This window comes from Populus alba, chromosome 1, assembly GCF_005239225.2.
Source record: "Populus alba chromosome 1, ASM523922v2, whole genome shotgun sequence".
NCBI classification, from domain to species: domain Eukaryota; kingdom Viridiplantae; phylum Streptophyta; class Magnoliopsida; order Malpighiales; family Salicaceae; genus Populus; species Populus alba.
Genome location: NC_133284.1, coordinates 14,794,359 through 14,813,520, shown reverse-complemented (window position 1 = coordinate 14,813,520; position 19,162 = coordinate 14,794,359). Strand labels below are relative to the sequence as shown.

At 29.3% G+C, this 19,162-nt stretch overlaps 1 protein-coding gene across 1 annotated transcript; it reads left to right on the top strand.

The window, feature by feature from the left end:
• Nucleotides 1–8,219: 8,219 nt before the first annotated feature.
• Nucleotides 8,220–11,938, top strand: LOC118039058 (protein RGF1 INDUCIBLE TRANSCRIPTION FACTOR 1). The gene is made up of 4 exons (XM_035045634.2): nucleotides 8,220–9,014; nucleotides 10,518–10,592; nucleotides 10,689–10,829; nucleotides 11,276–11,938. The coding sequence occupies exons 1-4, from the start codon at nucleotides 8,829–8,831 to the stop codon at nucleotides 11,603–11,605; spliced, it is 732 nt and encodes a 243-aa protein (XP_034901525.1). The 5' UTR covers nucleotides 8,220–8,828; the 3' UTR covers nucleotides 11,606–11,938.
• The last annotated feature ends 7,224 nt before the right edge of the window (nucleotides 11,939–19,162 follow it).

Genomic DNA, 19,162 nt, shown 5'->3' with positions numbered 1-19,162 from the left:
GAAGTTAAACAAATTAAGCACATCCTTGTTTGATGGCCATCATTTATATATTCTTAAAAATAAATAAATAAAAATCAAATTTTTTTCAGGTTTTTTTTGATACACGGCTCACATCTCTATCAAGACTAGATTTCTTTTCATTGAAAAGGAGTGTTGTTGCGAGGCCACAAGGTTGATACGCGAACATCATAGAAACAACATTAGTTAATTTCTTGCTTGATTTAATACACTCGCTACAAAAAAGAATGATCCAAGAAACCAGGCTAGGGCGAGCTAGCTAGCTAAATAAGAAGACAAGGGATAAGAGGAGAAACATATATATCAAATAAAAACACTTGCTCATTTCTTATTTGATTAGGCAGTGACTATCTGCTCTAGAGAAGGCACTGATTCATTGGACTTGAGCCTATGACGACAAGTAGGGCATGAAGAGTGAGAGAGCAGCCACTTGTCAATGCAATCGGTATGAAACCTATGGTTGCATTTAGGCAAGACCCTTATTTTATCACCGTCGGTGAAGTCCGCTAGGCAAATGGCACAACCTGAAGCTGACGACGGTGAACCTTGATGAGCATAAGTTGAAGTTGGCAAAGCTACCATTTCTTTCTTCTTTAAGCCAGAGTTCCGTCTACGAGAAGATATCCACTCTGCTGGTTCAGTTACTGCTCGTCTGGTGCACTGAAATACACATTGTAACATGGAATTGAGGCCCAAAGCACAGACCAAGGCACATATCATTGCAGCAACGATGACCATTACATTGAAATCCATGGCTGGTTCCTGGGATTGATCTTGACATGGAGGGGCGCTCATGGTGGGACTGAGTGTGGGAGATGGTGAAGTTTGAGCCATGAAGAAGGGAATGAGAAGCTGGGGAATCGAAAGGCAAGTATGGGGGATCGAAAGGGAGAAGGTAGAGAGGAGAAGGGCACACAGCAGGCTGTACATAACACACCAGGGAAGGAACAAGAGGCCTCAGTGGATGGTTGTGTTGAGATGATTGGTTAACTGTGGACTTTGGTTATGCTTACTTGATAATCCACTGTCTTCCTTGCTTTTTGTAAATGCGCTTTCCCAGAAAGAAAAAGCATCTCTCCCTCACAAAGATTTTGCCCGATTCCTATTGGTTACTGTCAGCAAGTTGCAGCACACAACAAGTCTTGGAAAAAGTAGACAAGACTAATTCTCAGTAGGATCTTCACTAGGATAGATCAGTAGAAGCCAGCAAGCTTCTGCTTTAGATGTTCTAGTGGCTGTCTTCGTTCTTTGAAAAAATTCAATACAAGTTAATGAAATTTATGGGGGGCGGGGGGACAGATTCTTTTATATCTATGATTGTTAGAACTTTATAAAAAAAAATTTAATTTATTATTTCTACAGCGTCGTATATTATAAAAACAACTACTAATAGTTCCTATTGAATAAATAAATAAAAAGGAAAATACTACAAGATCCACCAAAATGCCAAAAAAACCACCCAATCTTATATATATATATTGATTTTTTTTTTTCATTTCTCTGTTGTTATTTTACTATTTGAATGTGAGAATTTTTAATTGTTTTATCAAGCATTTTTACAAGATTCCATCAAATAATTATTGACGTGACCGTTAAATTAACATTAAACATAATGCAAAACATTTATAACAAATTTATCTTTCTTTTATTGGGTTATAATAGGCTTATTTTCTTGATATTAAATTGTAGCCTGAAATGAATTACCATGTCCAAAATGTACTTCAAAATAAATATTAATTTGATGGATTTACAATATCATCACGAAAATCAAATTCCGTTACATGCTAACCAATTCAACTGTTCATGTCGAATATCTTCCGTCAATGGATATAAATTGAATACAAAAGGAGCAAAGAAAAAACGTGAGGTCAATTTTTATAAACTAAATTGTGGATAATTAATGCTTCTTGATGCCACAGAAAAATATATAGATACTAATAGCATATATAGTATCTACCCTATAACATTGTTGTTTTCTATAGGACACTGCTAGCTAGGTGACACTTGCTACACTACGGGTAAAAAAGATATCAAAATTGTTTTTTCATAGGTCTACTTATTTTTTTCATACTAAAAAAAATATCAAAATAATGCAAATATTTTATATAAAAAAAATATTTTAAGATTCTGGTTATTGAGTTGGATAATATTAATAAATTCAATTAATTTAATAATATAATTAAAAAATAAAAAAAAAACAATAATAAAAAAAACAATAATGATTCAATGCAAAAGATGAACACTTTCTAATATTATAAAAATATATTTATACAATATTCATAAAATATCTGAATGATCTTATTTGTACAATATTCATAAAATATCTAATCTCCAATTTTTTTAAACTAAAAAGAAAAAAATTTTAAGAGACGTTTATGTTTTTTTAAAAATAAGAGAAATTTGATAATCGAGTTAAATCTTGATTAACTTAATAATACGATAAAATTATGAGGCAACAAAAAAATTAATAAAAAATAATGTCAAACAATGAAATTAAAAAAAGAAAATAAGACAAAAAAAAAGATTTCAATCCTCGTTAACTTTTCAAATTATATGAACAAAATAAAAGACAAAAAAAATGAATGGTTGCTCATATTAAAAATCTTATAAAAAATAATTTTTTTTCAAAAAAAAAATTCATTCTATATAAAATTAAAAAACCAAATCATAGCGTCTGGCCCATGAAGCTACGACTCATTCGCAGGCCGTTTATTTTTTAAATCTTGTCTTCCACCCCAATCATTTCCAAAAAAAACATGATATGTCGTATGCCAGGCTCAAAATTCAGCTACTAGTGTGTTAGGAAAAACATGGTTCTTTTGTTTATCCAAAAACTCATTCTCAACTCATTTTTTTTTTATCCAAAACACCTAGGAAACATCTCAGGGACCTTGTTAAACCAGTTTATAGCCTCTAAAAACACAAAAAACCGGTCCAAGACCCAAAATCAACCCAAACCCAAAAATACTCCTTAGTCTAAATTTATTTTTTAGGTGTTTTTATGGTAAAAAATAAAAAAATAATTGTAACCCTCCTTATCTTATGGAACCATTTGACACAAAAAACGATCATTTTGGTGGCTAAAATCGACACAAACGACAACTTTCTTTATCTATACAACAATTCGACGACTTATTTTCTCTCCTACAATCAAAGAAAGACTGAAAAATAACGAAAGTAAAGTTCAATGCCACCCTCAATGTATGAAAATTACATAGACCGGTAACCTAATATCTAAAAAAAATAGGGGATAAAAATGAACTTCCACAAAAAACTTTAAACACCCTTTTATTTTTTCCACCTTTTTCACTTCAGTCCCCTATTTTTCAATTTAACTCTCCCTAAAAAAATATGCAATCAAGGGCTAATTTGAACTCAAAATGGCTAAATCATGCAAATAAAAGTGTGAGGATCAAATTAAATTTTTTTAAAACAAACACTATTTTAATTCACAATGTTTTGTGAGAAAGTGAATGATAAACAACAAACCTAATCTCTTTTAGTATATTGTATAATAATTTAAGTTTTAGCCTTCATTTTTTTACAACATTACTTGTTGAGATAACATATATGGGTTTTGTTCCAATTTTTTTTTTTCAAATTTTATTTTATCAGTGTTGTCCCTTTAAAATAATCATTACATGTTAGTGTCATCATAAAAACCAATCATCTCCTAAATTCAAAAAAGTTTCCCAAAGTTTAATGAAAAAAAGCTCTTTATAACACATTTGTTTTTGCATTTTAAAAGCACATTTAAGATATTAATTATTATTTTATTTTTTTGCTTCAAATTAATTTTTTGGTGTTTTCAAATCATTTGGATGTGCTAATATCAAAAATAAATTTTAAAAAATAAAAAAATATATTATTTCAATATATTTCTAAGTGAAAAATACTTTGAAAAATAATTATTACCACAATATTAAATAAGATCAAAATAAACAAACAATTCACAGGCCAACTGCTTACATTTCTTGCTTGGTTATGTTAATTCAGTCAATTAAAGTGTAGGCTTGAAAGAGGAATAGAACTCGCCCAATAAATATAATTATTATTTATTAATTAATTAAAAAACAAACTAAAGGGGAAGGAGACATTATTGTAGCACAAGATTCATATTATTATTCATTGCAATAGTGATTTTATAAAATTGCTCATGGTTCAAAAAAAAACTTTCAATAGAGTATTAGGGTAAAGTAGTTTTTTTACCATAACACGATTATTTTTTACAAATTGTATGAGGCTAAATTAGTTATTTTTCTTTTTTTGCATAGTAAAAATATGAATTTAACACTAGAATAAAAAAAATATAATGCTTGTTACTCATGGATGTTTTGGTTTTTTTAATTTTTTAAAAAATAGTATAATTACTTAAAAACAAAATCAACTTAACTCTCTCACAAAGACCTTTTTTTTTATCATTTTACATAGATTTTATTGTAGATTTGAAGGATATTTAGTGGTTTTTTTTTCTAATTAAAATATATTAAATATAATTAAAAAAATTATTGGTGCATATGTGGCACACACTAGTGTGTGGAGAACACCTATGGCGTGTTGGGATGTCTAGCAACCAAACACAGCCTTCAGGGATGACATTTATAAGGTCTCGATGCCCCCGATCTCATGAGGTAGGGCATTTTCCAAGATTCACGATGGTTTAGCACTGGTGGCCATTTCTTTCCCCCTTCTCTCTCTCTCCACCAAGATTTTTGCGCCAACCCCTTAAAAATTCAAGAACAACCCTTTAATTTATTGATTCTTCAAATTTGATCTCCTTTCTTTTTATTATTATTTTTTGTATATTGATTAATTTATAAACTTTTTATGCCTTTTCAATTTCATCCTTCTTAAAAAACATTCATCTTTCAAATTTGATCTCAATTCTTTTTATTGTAATTTTTTTGTTTGAAATAATTTTTTTAAATTGACTTTATTTTACAATTTCACTCGTCTTTGATTTTTTTTGTATCCAATTTAATCCTTATTCTTTTGATTGTCAATTTTTTTGCGTTGATAATTTTTTAAACTTGGTTATAATTTTATATTAGACTTGAATCCAAGGTTTCATGAGTTGCGAGTTTTTAGAATTTGACTTAGTTCAGGATGTTTGCTCGAGTATTATGAGTTTTTTTTCCTTTGTCTAACCTAATTGATTTTTATTGTTTCATCCTTTAATCTTTATTCAATTGAAGATTGGGTTGCTTTGTTTTTTTTAGCTTGCTTTCCATGAAATTTTTTGCTTGTCTTGAAAATGACCCGATTATCTTTGGTCTTTTTTGTTTATTGTTTTTTTTTTTGGGTTTTTTTGCCTAATTCTTTAATTTTATTTTTTATCCCTTCCATAAATATTTGAAATGGTTTTTTAAAACAAATTATAAGGTAAGAATTCTTTTCTTGTTTCATCCCCCTTTATTTTTATTTTTTTAATTTAGTTCTCATATTATTTGTTTTATTTGAGATAAAAAAATTAAATTATTTTTTTCTTTAGGTTTTTTCACTTATTTTAAAAATGAACTGGGTTTTCTTGGGTTTTTTAATTGTTGTTCTTTGTTGAATTTACTTTGGTTAATCAAAATTAAAGTGGTTATGAATTGAGGTTCTTGATGCAACCTGAGTCTAGGATTTACTTGATTGCAAATTTGAGACCTTTATTGAGGTTTAAAAGGTTCACCCAAGTTTTCTTGGGTTTTTTTTCTCTTTTTAAATTTTTTTTTTCAATTTTATCATTCAACATTTATATTATTATTGATTAAGATTCGTTTTTTTTTTCACGTATCTGCCTTATTTATGATTTTTTTTAACCATGTATTCTTGTTGTTTTCCTTTTTTTTGTCCATATATCAACCTTTTTTCCTCAATCATGTTTCATATTTAAAAAAAAAAAAACACGTTTGCGTCATAAAATTACAAATATTTTTTTTAATTTTGCCCTCTTCATTTTGTTTTTTATCTTTCAAATTCGCCTCGTATTCTTTTTATTGCTAGTTCTTTTATGTTGGATGATATTTTCAACTTCTTTTTACAATTTCATCCTCCATGAGTTTTTTTTCTATCAAATTTAATCCTTTTTTGGTAACCTTTTAAAGTTGATATTTTTTTCATTTGATGAATTCAAAATTGATCTTCGTGCTTTTTTTTCCATTTCTTTTCAAGTGGTTCTTTTTTTTATTTTTTTATTTTTTTTATGAAATTATCTTAATCTGATATCAATTGTCATGAAATTTGTGAGTTAGCCTATTTTAACAAAGTTTCTTTTCTAGCTTTTTTTTCTTCACCCTTAAAAATTGGGTTCTTTATACTCCAAATTAATGGGCGATTTTGTTTTTACCTTCCTTGTTATCAATTTTTTTGTCATATTTTTTATATTATTTAAATTACCAAGTGGTCTGATGACTTGGATTTTAAATATTTTTTCTTCGCATTTTTTTCATGCCAAATAAATTCTTTACCAAATCTAGTAAAACACTAAAAGAAATAGTGTTTTCACTATGCACCACCTCACAAGATACTATTCATTTTAATAGTGTTTTATGTTTTTTTTTTTGTGTTTTTAATTTCATCAATCAACATTTGATTTTTTAGGTGTTAGACTGCATGATTTGTTTTGACTTGGTTTTAATGGGGTTATCTGAACCTCATAAACTGTGTCACGAGTTTGAAGGGTTAATCTGGTTTATTCATGTTTTTTTCTGTTTTTTTTTATTGATATTTTTTTTCAATTTTATTCTTGAATATTTCATTGATTTGAAATTAGATTTCTTGATTTATTTGGTTTACTTTCTATGAAGCTATCATAGGCTTATGAACCAAGACATGGTTTTGGCGATTTAACTCAAGTTATTTTTAGTCTTTTTTTTTAAATTGATTTTTAAAAAAAATCTTGTTCTTTTACTTTGGATTAACTAGAAATTGAGCTTTACAATTCGTTTTCATTTTCTTTCTATAAAGTTATTTCACCCTTATGCCCCTGGTCATGAGTTTGGTAATTTAACCTAGGTTAATTTGAGTCGTATGTTTGGTAGATTAATCCAAGTTGACTTAGATTATTTTTTTTATTTACTTTTTATAAGATAATCTCGGTCTCATGACTTATTTTATAAGTTTGACGAGTTAACTAGGGTTGACCCGTGATGTTTTTTTATGTTTTTTTTTAATTATTTTTTTTTTATTTTCATCATTCAACATTAGAGTAATTAGAAATTGAGTCTCATTAGTTATTTTAATTTACTTTCTATGAGGTCATCATGATCTCATGATTAGATTTTATAATTAGATATATATCCATAAATATATGTTTTATTTTTTGTTATTTTTCAAATAAATTAGATATCTATAAATTATCCATCGAACTTCCAATATCCAATTAGTGTATATTATTTATTAATCAATAAAAAATAAAATAGTGTGTGTGTGTATATATATATATATATATTATCCATCAAGTTCAAAAATATAATTATTTATTCAAGTTGGATCAATATCCATGGAGTTGAGATTAAATTATCATCCTAAATGTAAACAAGTTAATTCACCTATTTATGAATTAACCTAGCCAGTTCACAGCCTAAACCAGGTCTTATAAAACTACGATCATGTGGGTAGGAATGGTGCGGTTGGGTTGGGTGCTCCTGCTCATGCTTGGAGCATTCGAATACAAGTATAGAGGTGATTATATTTTATTTTGTTTGATTTTTATCTATAAAAATAATTAAATTGAAATTTTATAAAATATAAAAAGTAAAATTAAAATCGATTCAAACCAATTGATTTCAGTTCATTAGATTATTTTATATTAAAAACTAAAACTCAATCGATTGGTTTTGGTTCAATTCAATTCGGTTTTAGTTTGGTTCAATTATTTTATATTAAAAACAAAAAAAAAAACCATATTGTTTTTGGTTTTTTTTTTAACTTTTTAATTGGCTTGGTTTCGGTTTAGTTTGATTTGTTTCTGTTTGAATTTTTTGTAAAGTACATAGTTTATTTTTTTGTTTTAGGCTTATAAAACTAGAATTAAACTGAACCAAATTTTTTAAAAATATTTTAATTAATTTTTTTAATTTTTTAGTTTTAGTTTCTCAGTTTTTTAGTTTTTTTCTCGCCATTAAATCACTAGGCAGAAGAAAAGAAGACAAGGTACAGATTGGTGGGCTGTGTTCCCGCCATCGACGCCACTCCCCACCACACACCTCATCAACCTCCAATTTTCTCAATTTTTCTTTTTAGTTATTTTGATTCTCTTTCCAGCTTTCAGAAGAACTCAAATCTTTTACTGTAATTGGGCATCTGATCTCTCTGTAGCCAATTTTCTCTTGACTAGTGACTCAGCCCTAAAAGGACACATCCTCCCTCTCTCAGAAACACACAAGCACTCACACGTTCTCTCTCCTATGCACAGTACCCAAACACATCTCAAAAAGTTTTTAACTTTTGTGAATTCCCCTCATTTTATCTCCCCTCTCTCACTCACTCTAGCTAGAAACGACAATAATTCTGGAAGCTGCTGAATTTAAATAGAGGAGAGGATATGCACACACCTATACCACTTACATTTCATTTCACAGAGTGCTATTAGAATCATGTGTAGGGTTTTCTCCAAGAATTTGAAGGGAGCTCTTTATGTATTTTAATTAAAATTTCTCTACTCTTTTTTATTTTTTTTGTTGTTTTGTTTGTATCAAGATCATCAGTCTCCATATTGAATTACAAGTTCCAAAAAAGGTAGAGCTAGAGGTGGTGAGGAGAACAAGTACAATTATAATAATCATAATACATCATCAAGAAGTAGAAATGGAGGTGGTGATGAAATGATGATGATGAGTAATAGTATGAAGCCTGCATGGCTTGAAGGATTGATGGCAGAGACATTCTTTGGAGGTTGTGGGGTCCACGAGAATCGCAGAAAGAATGAGAAGAACGTCTTTTGCTTGCTCTGTTGCCTTAGTATCTGCCCTCACTGCCTTCCTTCTCATCGCTCTCATCCCCTCCTCCAGGTACACAATTTACTACTCCTTCTCCATAGCTAGCTATGAGAATTCCTTGTATATATCTATATGCATGTCTTTCTTACACATATAATTGTACCTTTTACTCTAAATCTGAACTTTTTTAGGGCCTTGATTTCGTTTTGAGAAAAACATCCTCGATTCCTTGGTGGGTATTGAAAATCTCCTGTTATTTCTCCACTTTTTTTTCGGTCCTGGATTTTTTCATGTGTAAGTGGAATCTTCTCTGTGTTTATAATTTCCTTACACAATCAATTACACCCATGTGATTCACATACAATTTTCAATTTTGAACTATACTTTTTACTGGTTGTATTTTTCTAACTTTTGCACAGTTTTTCTTGACTTGCCACCTTGAATTCCTTGAGTCTTCTTTTGAACCATAGTCGCCCTGGATTATATGATGGGTTCTTGAGAATTTTTGAAAGCAATTCAGAAATCTTAAAATTTTGTTCAGGTGTCATGTTTCTCTCTCTTACATGAAATCTGGGTTTGAAGTTTTGTATTGTATACGCACAATTGTGGACTTTTCTTTATCTGCTAAAATATCTGGAGGAAATTTTCTATAGTTCTCTGGATTTTGTTTTCAAAGAACTTCATAGATTTTCTTTTGAATATTATTGGCATGTCTTTCTATTTTCTATTTCTCATTATTTAATAGTTCATTTTTAGAATAAAAACAAGCTAGCTAACAATTCAAGGTCAATTTCCTTTTTGTAGGTTTAGCACGTTGAGCAAATTGAACATATATTTCAATTTCTTTTCGGAAATTTTCTTTCTTTTGTATGATTCCACCAATGGATGTCGTCCATGAATCCAAGATCCTCTTAAGCGTATTTCCTTTCTATCAAGATTTTCCTAAGATTGATTATGTAATTAAACTTTACCCTATTTATTTTAGTTTAGATGATGTTCCATAAATGGATTATCTTTTCTCCCTTGATTCCTACCTTTTGGATTTGGTTTGTTTCCCATATGTGGAAGATTTCTTTTCTATCCATTTCCTCTGCAAAGCTCCCTCACCTGTTGCTTTCAAGAAAGCGAAAGTTTGACCATATTTTTTACTGTTCATTTTCTTGTTCGTTATATTATTTATATATATATTACTAGTATAAAAAATTCAAGTTCATAATTTATTCTCTGCTCAACTCATTTACTATTTTACTTAGCTATTCGTTTTTTCTTATGAGGTAAGAGGTTTCACATAGGGTTTAAGTTGGTAATGATGGGTGGGGTAAAAGCTTACATCACTTTCATGAAATAATTACAGTTATCTACCCCGAGATGCCCTTTGCTTTCCCAACATTATCCTGTGCTTCATCAATTATATTTCATATAGGCACTCCTTGTTAATGATCTTTGACTCCATGCGGAGAATTCAATATAATGGGCTTAATTGGACGACAATTTAGTGGCTAATTAATTCCTATCTATTAATAAGCTTTAGATGGCACTAATTATTGGCGTAATTAGATACCATGCATGTAACAGGTAAGAAGATACGTTTACCATGATGTGGTTCGCTTGGGGGATCTTGAGAAGCTCATTGACTGTTCTTATATTCAGGTAATTATAAATATTCTTGAAGATAATCCAGCGATCTTTAGGTTGAAAAAGAGAAGAGAGAGATTATGATATCAGCTGTTCTTATTTGTTTGACAGCCCTATACAATAAACAGTGCCAAGGTGATATTTCTGAATCAGAGACCACAGTCAAGGTCTTGTAAGGGTTCAGCCAACAATTGCTTCACTTGTGACAGGATACTCCAAGACCCATTCCACTTCTGTTCTCTCTCGTGCAAGGTCCATTTTAATTTATTTGATTAGTTAGTTTTAATCTTGCGGGTTTTCCCAAGTTTGTAAATGTATATACACTATAAAGGTCTTTTTTCTATGACAGGAGTTTTTTTTTTTTTTTCTTTTTGAAAAGGGAGTAATCAATTACTACATACTACACTGATTTGGTTGCACTAGGAATGCCAAAAAGGGAGTAGTTGGGGGCGATCTTAACTAAACTCCCCCCCCCCCCCAACCCTAAGTGGATGTGCTTTTAGCTTCCTTGTTAGGTTTGTGGGTTTTAGCTGTCTCCTGTCGAATTATACAGACTATAGCACTTTGTTTCTTGGGAGTTGCAGCAAGTAAATTTTACTATACGTTCATTTATGTCGCGTTTCCCTTTTTATGTTTTTTTTTCCTTCTCTCTTTTGACCTTCATGCTCGTCGACTTAGAAAAGGTACACACAATGCAGGTTAATCACCTGGTGGATCAGGGGGAGGATCTCTCTGCTATTCTCTACAGGATTGATGAATCTGATTTTGCATTTTCCCAATTTGAGGGATTGAGGATGGACAGCTCCGAGATTATCGATGATGAAGGTCAAATCACCCCGAGCTCCATTCTTGAGGACCCATTACAATACAGAGGATCATCGTGCTCCAGTGACATCATGGGCAGCTCAGGAACTGCACATGAACCCGAGGACCTGAAAAAGAAGGGAAAAAGTGGCTTCCTTCAGGGGAATTTCTTCTCCTTTAGCAGCAGGCGAAAGGGATCTCCTCACAGGTCTCCTCTCTCTTAAATTAGACCAAAAAAAAAGGGTTCATAACTATCTGGAATGCTATGGTACTAAAGTTGGTCATGGTATTAAACCAATCAGTATAGCTAGCTAGCAAGGCTAAGCAATTGCATGGAATGTTTACTTGGGAATTTACCTCCATGTTTTTTTTTTTTTGCAATCGTTTTTAGGGTAGGAATTTGCCTGGGCATTCCATTGCTGACTTTAGGTGGTTGTAGAGAGACTGGATTTCTATCTGAAATCTAGGCGAGCTACGCTCGTCACTCCACCAATTTTGCATCCATGTAATGGAATCTGTACGTATACATTTATATACAATTATGCTGTTTCCATATATTGTATCCGATTGTGATTTTCTTACTTTTCATATGTTCATTATCACTGCACGCGATTGGTTTTTTTTTGGGAGATAGAACTTGATCAAAGTCATGGATAATCAAGGAACAGGATTGGTGTCGCGCTTCGTCACGGACTGTACAGTTTTTTTGTATAAAAATGATGTTTAGATTTTAAAATGAAATCAGAAAAATAACATAAAAAATTGTTCATAATAAACTCATAACCATGTTCATTAAAGATGATTCAATCCAGAATATTTTACTAAACTTGTAATTTAGATCATATAATTAGAATAACCCAGTAAAAAAATAAAAATAATTATAAAGTTTTTTTTAAATAAAATTTTAGTTAACTTTTCAAGTTACTAGGCTTAAATCACCCAATCTAAAAAATCATGAAGTTCAATTCTTAATTAATTATGTATTGAAGGATAAAATTCTGAAAAATTATGAAGTTCAATTCTTAATTAATTATGTATTGAAGGATAAAATTAAAAAAAATTTTAATTAAATAAAAAGATTTTAAAAATAGCAATTAAAAAATAAAGATAGAAATAAATTTATATACTAATCGAAGGGTGAAATTAAAAAAAACAAATCAATAAAAAAAATAAAGATCAAAATTGACATAAAAAAATGTTTTTTAATTCAAAGATAAAAGTTAAAAGAATAATAACCTTTACAAAAGAGCTAAAAAAAATCAAAATAATAATAATTAAATTAAAAAATATATAATACATTTAATTTGAATTGAATAGTGAAATTAAAAATTAATAAAGTTTTTATAAAAATACCAAGAAAAAAATATAGCAATCCAAAGAATAAATACCAAATTTAAAAATATAATATTTGATAAATTAGAATTTAATTATAAAATTAAAAATAAATAATTTTTTTATAAAAAATCAACCAGCGACAAATTATACCTCTATTTCTAACTCTATTTCTAAAGTGATTTTTTATTATGCAATTAAGATGGTTATTTGATTGTAAAATTAATTAAGATAATAAGAAAATATTTATTTTTTTAGATCAATTTAGAAATGATGAATGAAAAATTAAAAAGAAAAAAAAAAGAGAGAGTAGAAGAAGACTTGAATGCTTTTAAAATTCAGTGTAAAGCTTCCAGATAAAGGGGGGAAAATCAGTGCTTCAAGGTATGGAAGGGTTTTAGGTTATTTTGATTTGGGATTATATATTGCTCCGATTTTTTTAAAATCTGAGAAAATGAAGTACGAATATGATTTAAAAGAAAAACAAATAAAATATTTTTGGACACTAGCTAGGAAAATAGTACAATTCTCGGGGTGAGGTACGCAAAGGGCGCATGTTAGAGACATAGAAATTCGTACGAGAGACGAGGGGGTGCAGCCGGTGGCTGATTTTGGTACTGTGAATTTCAAGTTTCTAACAGACAAAAAGACGGTGTGAGGACAAAAAAACACCCCACCTACTACACCTACCGGCTACCGCAACCCCTAAAGTAATCAACGACTATTGTTGTCTTCGGAACCTTTTGATTTGTTTAATAATTTTTTGGAGGGTATTTTTTAAATTATTTTTTATTTCTAAATATATTAAAATAATATTTTTTAAATCTTAAAAATTATTTTTAACAGTCATATAATAAAATAATTTAAAACATATAAACAAATACTTTTAAAATACAAAATCAATCATTTTTTTTTAATTACCTGTACTTGTTACCCTCCTAATTCTACAGCCTATCGTACCCCCTCCCCATTCATTAAATGCATACACCTATTCAATCCATAGTATCTTTCAGTATTGTCCCACACAGACTTGATTCAAGATATGAGTTAAAGATATAAATGGGTTGTGGTCTAGTGATAGATGATATTTGTTTTTTTTTTTTTATATCAGGGTTTAAGTTTTATTTGTATATGTTTGTCACCCTCATAATATTTTACATGTTCACTGGGTTTGCAGGATGTTTAATGAACTTGGAAATTAGTTGTGGTGCGCGCAAGTTGACCCGGACACCTCATATTATATATAAAAAAAAGATACAGGTGAAAGATTCAATTCTAGTTAATTTAAGTCACTTGAATCTAATTTTTTTTTAATTTTTTTAATATTAAAGTGACTCATTTAATATATATATATATATATATATATATATATATATATAAAAGTCAAAACAAGTTTTAGTCAAAACACAACTTCGTATCAATCAAGCTAAATCAAATTGATTTAGTTTGATCTCCTTATAACCCCAGTCACTCGGGAATCAGGATGAGAGATTATTTGATTGACCGGAAGTATAGCTAGGTTTAGAGTGTTTCTGAAATTATAGTACTAATAGTGGTTTAAAATATTTTTTTATTTATAAATATATTAAAATAAAATTATTTTTAATATTAGTATATTAAAATATAAATAAAATTTTAAAAAACATGATCTGTACCGTGACCCGGAAGCTTAATAAAAATGTTGTTTTGTTGATGTTTATCCAAAGATTCAGCCATAAAATTAGTAGCTCCCCAAAAAACATTAGAAGTAAGATGGGGTGAGGGCATATGGCCTCTCCCTTTCCTGTCCCGGCTCCCCAGTTACTGCACCTCAATACAGACAGCAAAATTATTTCCTGACCAAATAAAAGTGTCACGAAGAAAACACTGCATGTACATTTCAAATTTTGTCGCAACGACTGGACTCCTGCATCCTTTTCATCTCTGATTTTACTCTGTCCATTGGAGATTGCAGATTGTGGATTTAAAATCAAGAGAATGCTTTTTTAATTTTAAACATTAATCAATGGAGTGTTTAGATTCAAACTTCAGATCACTTAATTAATTAAAAAAAACTAATATTAATTAATCCTAAGTTCATGCCTATCTTGTTAACATTTTTTTTACACCGACATACAAGTTAATCAATATTAATTTTTTTTAAACGACGTATAAGGATTATATATTTAAAAATATTCAATTTTTTAAATGTTATATATATACTTAAGAAATATTTTTGAAATCACCCATCTCGTATGAAGAAATCATTTGAGAACATGATTCACCATGTGTTTTTAAAAATTTTAAAATTTTAATTTTTGTTTAAAATTAATATGTTTTTAGTGTTTTTAGATCATTTTGATATATTAATATTAAAAATTATTTTTTTTAAAAATATAAAAAATATTATTTTTAAATAAAAATTATTTTAAAAAACAATCATGTTCCAAACACGTCCACAGTAATAAATGATATTTCCATCGGTAAATAAAAAATTGAGCGTGCACCAGACAAAAAGGGGACGAAGGGGGGTAACTCACCGTCGTCACCGACACTAAATGAGGACATATGTCATGAAGAAAGAAAAAGTCACGAATCATGACTTTACGTAAAGGAAGTGATTTGTAGGGATATGTGGGAGTGTCTGGTTTAAATGGGAGGGGGCCAACGAACCATCTAGCCACCGATTCATTAATTGGATTGCTAACGGTTTAACGGCAATCTTTTGGCCGTTAACTATTGGAGCTGTACTATCATATATCATACTTTCGTTTAATTTGATCGTTATCATTGACCAACGACCATTTTAAAAATATTAAATTTTTAGTATTTTAAGTTGAGAATCTTCATACATGTAATAAAAATCCAATCTACTGTGAAAAGTAATTTCGAAAACTTTTCAGGTCAAGAAGTTATTTTTTAAAAGAAAAATAAATATTAAAAATTAAAAATTATAAATAATTTAGAATGATCTCGAATTTTAGTGAAGACCCTAAAAAAAAATCAAATTAATTTATATGCTCAGTCTTAGTATAACTCTTAAAATACTTGAATGGCTGAATGCATAGCACCCAACTAAGAATAGATTAATTTTAGGAATCACATCTGCAAAAGTTTCGAGAATCAAATTATAATTTTAAGATTTTTTTTTTAAAAAAAACAAGTTTTTTTTTTTCACTTTGAGTATATATTATTCTACACTTAATCTATTTATACCCATCCTTTTGTTTCTTATCTTTATTCTTTTATAAATTGTTATTTTTTCTTGACATCTTTTTTTTTAAAATCACTGTACAAATACTATGAAAATAATGTTTCACTATAACAATTACAAAATTATTCTATTCTTCTTGCTAAATTAAAAATTGACTTAAAACATCACATGTTTTTACTAACGCATATAATATTTACTAAAATTTATTATAATAAGCATCAACTTTTTAATTCATGGTTAAATTCTTTACTCAATATTAAAAATAAATTAATAACACCCATAAATTAATTCTTTTGCATTAAAAAACAGCTTGCATCGAGGTGAGCCGAATAAACACTTTAACAATTTATTTTTTATATTTACTGGCACATGTGATTCTTGATATATTTAATTAAATATATGGATAGACCTTTTGATTTATAATTAGAATTTGAAAAAACAAACACATTAATTAAAAAAGGTTACATGATTTTTTTTTTCTAACAAAATTATTAGATTTAAACACTAGTTATCAGGCTCAAGTTATCCCTAGATAGGGTGTCTTCACACTCGTAAATATTAAAATGGCTTCACAAAAGGAAAACAAGAAATTGCATATATTCATTCGTAAATATCTGAGGTGATGCATGCGTGTCCGATGGATGAACTCCTGCTTAATGTGGTCAATGGAGTTTGCATGGTTTATAACCATATATATATATATATATATATGATCGCGGTGAAAAATACATACATACAAGATGGACGGACGGATCAGAGGCTGGGATGGAATATATCACATGGGCTGTCCCATTCCATTAAGTTCCACGAGCAGAGAATATATATAGGCAGTGCAGTTGCCGTTTTATATAGAGGACAAGGGGCATCCGTTATTTTCTCTTTTGGTGCACAGTCATGATTGGATGCATGCAGTTTATATTATATACGTCGTGGCTAAACTCCCATACTATATAATAATATTCTACGATTGCAGATGATCCCCTGCCACTGCACAGTCCATTCAATTTCGCCCACCATATTCTTTCCTATTTCCTGCTTCTATATGACCATACCATGCCTCATATGTGGGCACTTCCCTGTACACGCTCTTGCAGCTCGCTTCCTTCCGGGGCCCGCCTTCCGGGGCCCGTGAATGTGTAGGACAGGTTACCCCACCCTTCTTGGGATGCTCCAATCACCAATTTACTTTCAAAGTCCCTGCCTGCGTCTAAAGGTTAAAACAAATTATGCATTGTACTGGTCGTGTTCTTTGGATTTGTTTGCCAGCGCTTTTATAATTATTAATTTTATGATTTTAGGGTTAGTTCAGATATATATAAATTATTTTAGATATTTATATTAATTAAAAAAAAACACTTAATAATTGATATCGTATAACATGTTTGGAAATATATTGTAGTTGTTTTTTAAAATATTTTTTACTAAAAAAATATATCAAAAAAATATATATTTTTATTTTAAAAAAATTATTTTTGATATTAGCGCATCAAAATAATCTAAAAACATTAAAAAATATTAATTTAAAGCAAAAACACACATAAAAATATTTTAATTTTTTTAAAAATTATTTTTGAAATGTAAAAACAAAAAAAAACAATCTCTTTTTTTGTGTTCAGAGTCATGTGATATATTGTTTTAATTATCATAAATTTAAAAATATTTAATTAACCAATATATATTATAATTTTGTATAAATTACATGAAAAACTCCATCTTAAAGTCTTAATTACAAGAATTATAATTTTATAACTTTTCAAACAGCAACTACATAGTTCATAATAGTATCGAACACAGGAAACAGAGTAGATTGTTGCATGTTCCAAAGTCAGTAAAGAGTTACACCGCTTTACCCAGTGGTTCTTACTGCTTATTTATTGCCTTTGTGTCTCTTCTCTTGTTGCGCTGCTTCCTGGAAAGTTCCTGCTTAATACAAACTCTCTCAGTACTCATAACAAATACACGTAGTATATGCGTGCATACGTATGATACGTACTTATACGTAGTATATGCGTGCATACGTACTTATACGTAGTATATGCGTGCATACGTACTTATACGTAGTATATGCGTGCGTGCATACATGTAAAGTCCAGCACAACAAGGGTTTGGATAGGAATAGAAGGTCTCGGGCATCAAACAAAAGATAGTTTCCAAAAGAACATGGAGGAATGGATGGACACGATTACTTTTTGACCAGCATTTCAATTAATGTATGGGAACCCCACTTGATGTGACTGATGACTGTGAGATGATACATTAAAATAATTTGAAAATATTAAAAAAAAAATAATTTTAAAAATTTTTAATTTTTTTTTTAAATTTTTATAATAAAAAATAAAAATACATATCATTGTTAAAAGCTTATGAAAACCAATAACAGAATTGCTTAAAGCTGAATGTTTTATTTTTTAAAATTATTCAAAAATTTAGTGTTGATTTTTTTTAATATAAGTCTTTTATACGAGGGTGTTTCCATAAAACAATCCAATCAAATGATAGATCGAAAAGCGATCTTATATTTAAAATAAATTGAAAAAAATTAGACTTATAGTAAGGACTGAAAATAAAATATAATTCAAGTCTGTCCACGTTGATAATTCCTGTATTCATTTTGTTTTCGAGCGAAGGTATTCCTCTATTGAACGGACACGTGTCAAACATTGTAGGTTCTAAAAATCTCCACGCCTCATTAGTTTTCCCTCCTTCCCTGATTTAGTAATTAGAGTTTTCTAATCTCTTCAAACATACTGTTATCCATCAGTAATAAGATTTAGTCGATGCTATTAGCATTATCCTTTTTGATATTTACAAGATTCTTTCTCCAAAAATACACAAAGTGCCTCACCTAACTAAAACTAAAAAAATAATTAAATCTTAACTCTTAGAGATTATCTATTCGAGTTTTAAGAACTTTGAAGTTACTATAAATTTATATAATCGTTAACTTTAGAACTTATTAAATTAATCGAAGTACATACAAACTAGTTTAGACACTTATATTAATTAAAAAAACCTAAAAAAAAGGTTCTTTCCTCCTTTTATTTTTTGTATCATCAGATCATCAAAAGCAAGAGGAGACAAGAGAATAATCTTCTACTTCAAACGAGACTAATTAAATCTAGCGTTTAGGAGGTGCCTATTTCACTGAAAATATGGGAGAAAAAATTAGACCTTAACTAGTTAGATCTAGAAATCTTCCATTTTTAAAAACTTTGAAACTATTATAAATTTACATGGTCGTTAACTTTAAAGCTCA